Source organism: Penaeus monodon, chromosome 42 (genome assembly GCF_015228065.2).
Source record: "Penaeus monodon isolate SGIC_2016 chromosome 42, NSTDA_Pmon_1, whole genome shotgun sequence".
NCBI lineage: Eukaryota > Metazoa > Arthropoda > Malacostraca > Decapoda > Penaeidae > Penaeus > Penaeus monodon.
The window spans coordinates 29,829,701-29,834,700 of NC_051427.1; the positions used below are offsets into that span (position 1 = coordinate 29,829,701).

Here is a 5,000-nt window from a genome sequence, read left to right on the forward strand (position 1 = left end):
TCATAATAGTTTTTTTTTTCTTCCTACTTCTTTTCTGTTTCTGCTTTCAGCCCCTGGTGATCCATCGATGCATCTCCGCCGCGTAGGCAGGATAAGGATGTTCGGATATCGCTTTTAGTTCATTTATCGTCAAATTCAAGAGAAAGATGGAAGGAGTTGGAGAGAGACATAGAAGAGAGAGTGAGTAGATAGGACGATGAGAGCAGTTAGAGTAGAGATAGAGAGAGAGGAGAGGAGAGAGAGAGTGGGAGAGAGAGAGAGAGGGGAGGGGAGGGAGAGAAGAGGAGAGAGAGAGAGAGGAGAGAGAGAGAGAGAGAGAGAGAGAGGAGAGAGAGAGAGAGAGAGAGAGAGAGAGAGAGAGAGAGAGAGAGAATGAGAGAGAGAATGGTAAGACAGAGAATCAGAGATGTAGAGAACAGACGCAAAGACAAAGACAGACAAATCGAGCCAGAGAAAAAGAAAGAGAAAGAAGACGAGATAATTCTGTGAAAAGGTGCACTTACTGTAATGTCTCTGTTCACAAAAGTAATAGTTGTCATTTTTACAACACAAAAGGACCAATTTCCATCCGTTTTCTTTAAGCTGCGTGTTGCCAGGGGTACTGACGAACTTCGATAAGGCCAATTTTCTTGAAATGTCAAATGAAAAAAAGATTTTCTTTTTCAAATGGGAAAAGCCGAGAAAAAAGGTAAATTAAAATGTATAAGGCTGTTTCCCAGTATTTGGTTTTGAAATCGAACGGATAAAAAAAAAGTAGGATGAGGGGAAAAAAAAAATTCAAAAAATCACCAGAAAGAAAAATGGAGACAAACACAGAGAGAAAAACAGAAGTTCAAATCAAAGCTATCCCCTAACTTTTATTATTACGATGATAACTCACTTTTGACGATTATAATCCGACCCCCATCTCTCCCTCCCTCTCCTCTCCCCGCCTCTATTTTCTCCTCTCCATTTCATTTTTTCAGCTGTTTACTCCCTCCTTCTCTTATCCTTTCTGCTCTCCTCTTCCTTCTCTTCTTCCCAAGTCTCTCCTCGTCTCTCACCTTCTTTCCTATCTTCTCTCCTCTTCCCCATCTTAGTTGCCTACTTACTTATCTTTCTTCCCTCTCCCTGCTTTCGTTATTACCTTTCTTTTCTTCCTTCACTTGGTCTTTCTCTTCTCTTCTCCTTCCCATTCTCTTCCCCACTTACTCCCTTGCTATTCTCCCCTCCCCTTTCTCCCTGTTTTCAACACCCCTTTCCCTCCGTCTGCCTTTTCTCCCTCCCTTCCTTCCTCTCTTTCTCCTCTCCCCTCTCTTTCCCCTCCCTGCCACTCCCTGCCTCACCTCCCTGTTGTTCGATCAAGAAAGCGAAGCTCTGGAAGGCTTTCTGTCAGCTGAAGAAAAACCCGGCGTCCGAGAGATGGAAGAAGAAGAAGAATAGAAGGAGGAGGGGAGGAGGAGGAGGAGGAGGAGGAGGAGGAGGAGGAGGAGGAGGAGGAGGAGGAGGAGGAGGAGGAGGGGGAGGGGAGGAGGAGGAGGAGGAGGAGGAGGAGGAGGAGGAGGAGGAGGAGGAGGAGGGAGGAGGAGGAGGAGGAGGAGAGAGGAGGAGGAGAGGGAGGAAGGGAGGGGAAGGGGGAAAAGGAAGAGGAGGAGGATAGGGAAGAGGAGAAGGAGTACGAAGAGTAAGAGGAAAAGGAGTTAGAAAAAGGACCAAAGGAGGAGAAGTAGAAAAAAGGAGATAAGAGGCGAGGAGGGATACGGAAGAGAAGGAAATTAACGAGGAAAGGAAAAGGAGGAGAAGAAGGAAGGGGGGAAAGAAGTCAGAGAAGGAGGAGGAAGAAGAAAGCAGAAGGAGAGAAAGAAGGAGGTATACGATTACAATAATAACACTGATAATAATAATAATAATAACAAAAAAGAAAAGACCACAACTCGATATTTCAGACCCGAAATCGCAATTCCTTTATACTGTTATCACTGTTATTTCAGCCAGTCATTCTGAAATCATCCCCCCCCCCTCTCTCTCTCTCTCTTTTCACTCCTTTTCTTCGTTCGTCATTCCCCGAACCCCCATTGCCTTCCATTCAACGGGGTGATGGAAAATATACAAAGAGGGAAGTGGAGAGAAAAGAAGAGGGGGTGGTGGTGGTGGTGGTGGTGGTGGTGGTGGTGGTGGTGGTGGTGGTGGTGGTGGTGGTGGTGGTGGTGGTGGTGGTGATGATGGTGATGTGGTGGTGGTGGTGGTGGTGGTGGTGGTGGTGTGGTGGTGATGATGGTGGTGGTGGTGGTGGTGGTGGTGGTGATGATGGTGGTGGTGGTGGTGGTGGTGGTGGTTGTTGTGGTGGTGGTGGTGATGATGATGGTGGTGGTGATGATGATGGTGATGATGGTGATGGTGGTAGTGTTGGTGGTGGTGGAAGTAGTAGTGGTGGTGTTAACAATGATGGAGATGAAGATAGAAAGAGAAAATGAAGTTGAGGAACAAGAGATTACTGGAGATTATTTAAATCTCATAAATTTGCATATATGAATGAAAATGAGTGATAATGACGATATCTATCATTCTTCAAGTCACAATTATATATATATTAGTGGTGGTGCTTACACCGAAGTATTGAACAATCATGTATCAGGGATATATCAACAATATTTTTGTATTTAATTATGTAACATGATAACGGTAACAGGAATAACAGAAGATTGTGATATTACTATTGCCATCTATTACCGTCATCCTTATTATCATTATTGTACCATCATGTAAGTTTCATTAACTTTATCTTTATTGTATCAATATTGTACTCATTATTGGCATTGCTTTATCAACACCGTTCTTATTATTATCATCAATATTATCACTATTATTATTACTATCATTATTATTATTATTGTGATTCTTATTCTTATCCTTACTTTATTATTATTATTATTATTATTATTATTATTATTATTATTATTATTATCATTATTATTATTATTATCATTATTATCATTATTATTACCATTATTATTATTATTATTATTATTATCATCATCATTATCATCATTATTATCATCATTATTGTTATGATTATTATCACTGTTCTGTCAACCTTATAATGATTACCACTGCCATTATCCTTGCTGTTCAAGCATCAAAAGTATTATTATCGCTATCCTTATCACTGTTCATACCATTATTATATCAGAAACATAATCATCATCACTGGCACTGATGCCATATTTTTCTTTTACATAACCGGAAAAAAAACGAAATGAAACGAGAAAGATTATGAAACAAAAAAAAGGGAAACATAATGAGAAAATGAAGGAATGAAATAAGAAAAAAAAGAAGAAACATTAAAAATGAAGAATGGAACAGAAAAAAAAAAATAGAATTTTATCCCAACATTCCTGGAAGGAAAGAATTGAAGAATATGATTTAGTGGAGCCGAGAGAGAGAGAGTAGAGAGAGAGAGAGAGAGAGAGGGGGCGAAGAAGGCGAGAAGAAGTAGGGTATTAAGAGAGAGAGAGAGAGTATGAGATATGAGATAGAGGGTATGATAGAGCAGAGGTATGTAATATATGAGATATGAGAAGAATGTATACTATGATAATTGATATATATGCATGTATGTATTATAGGTATGTATGTGTAGTATATATATATATATATTATATATATTATTATATATATATATATAATATATATATATATATATATATATATATATATATATATATCATAGATGATAATTAGATGAGAAGGATGGATGGATGGATGGATGGAAGAGGAGGGAGTGGAGGATGGAGGAGAGAGAGGGGGGAGGGAGGGAGAGAGGAGGGGAGGAGAGAGAGAGAGAGAGAGAGAGAGAGAGAGAGAGAGAGAGAGAGAGAGAGAGAGAGAGAGAGAGAGAGAGAGAGGTGGGGGAGGAGGGTATTATGTTAGGAAGTAGGAGAGAGAGGTAGGTAGAGGAGGAGAAATGCAGAAGGGAGAGAGGGACAAAGAAAGAAAGAATGATAAAAGTAGAATGGGGAGAGAGGTGGAACGTGAGTAAAAAATATTTTACGAAGAGGAAAAGGAAGCAAGCCGCAAAAATGTAAAGCAAGAAACCGAGACACGCAAAAGAGAAAAGAGGAAATGAAGAAAAGTGGGAGGGTCATACCAGGAAAAAGAAAAAACAAAACAAAGACAGAAATAAAAATATTCAAACTGCCAAAAAACAAACCGATACACACACGAACACATACACCCCACACACAAACAAACACCCAAATGTAACCCCTTCACAAACAATCAAACGAAACAAACCCACAAATACAACAAAACCAGCCAACGTATACCCATCATCCAGCCTCCAGTCCCCCTTACCTTGCACGATGAGCTTGATGGGGAGCTCCGAGTCATCTCGGTTGTTGACGCGACACACGTAGGTCCCGGAGTCGGAGGCGAGCACAGGCCGGAACGACAGGCTGTAGTTGGTCGGGTTTAGGGACATCCGGGAGTCGTGGTGGAACAAGGTCACCGACTCTGATCTGTACTCCACCAGGCTGACCTCGTGCGGCGCCACAGGGTCAGAGGGCAGCTGTTGTGCGGGGAGAAAGAGAGAGTTAGGATACGTTTTAGCTATTTGTGCAGTTTATAGGGTTTTGAGAGAGGGAGGGGGAGGGGAGGGAGAGGGAGGGAGGGAAATAGGGAGGGAGGGATGACGGCAGGGAGGGAGAGAGGGGGAGAGGGAAAGAGGGAGGGAGAGAGGGATGAAAGCAGAGAGGGAGAAAGGGAGATGGAGGAAGAGAGAGAGAGCGAGAGCGAGAACGAGAGAGAGAGAGAGAGAGAGAGAGAGAGAGAGAGAGTGCCAGTCAAAGGAAAAGGCAAAAGGAGAGTTATTCTTGATGTGGCAAGGGAATGTAATCTACTTTCATCTTATAACTCAGAATAATCTCATCCAGCCGAATTCCCTAACTTAGAAACATAAACTTGCGTAATCTAACGACTTGGGTTTCTAAAATATGGGAAAAGTTGAGCTGTGGGAAGAGGTA

The 5,000-nt window shown here is 41.8% G+C and overlaps 1 protein-coding gene across 1 annotated transcript in view; it reads right to left on the bottom strand.

The window, feature by feature from the left end:
• Nucleotides 1-3,959: 3,959 nt before the first annotated feature.
• Nucleotides 3,960-5,000, bottom strand: part of LOC119599252 — a 7,719-nt gene continuing 6,678 nt past the window's right edge. The window contains exon 2 of the mRNA XM_037948986.1: nt 3,960-4,546. Within this exon, the coding sequence (XP_037804914.1) occupies nt 4,169-4,546 (378 nt within the window). The 3' untranslated portion in view covers nt 3,960-4,168. The remainder of the gene's footprint in view (nt 4,547-5,000) is intronic.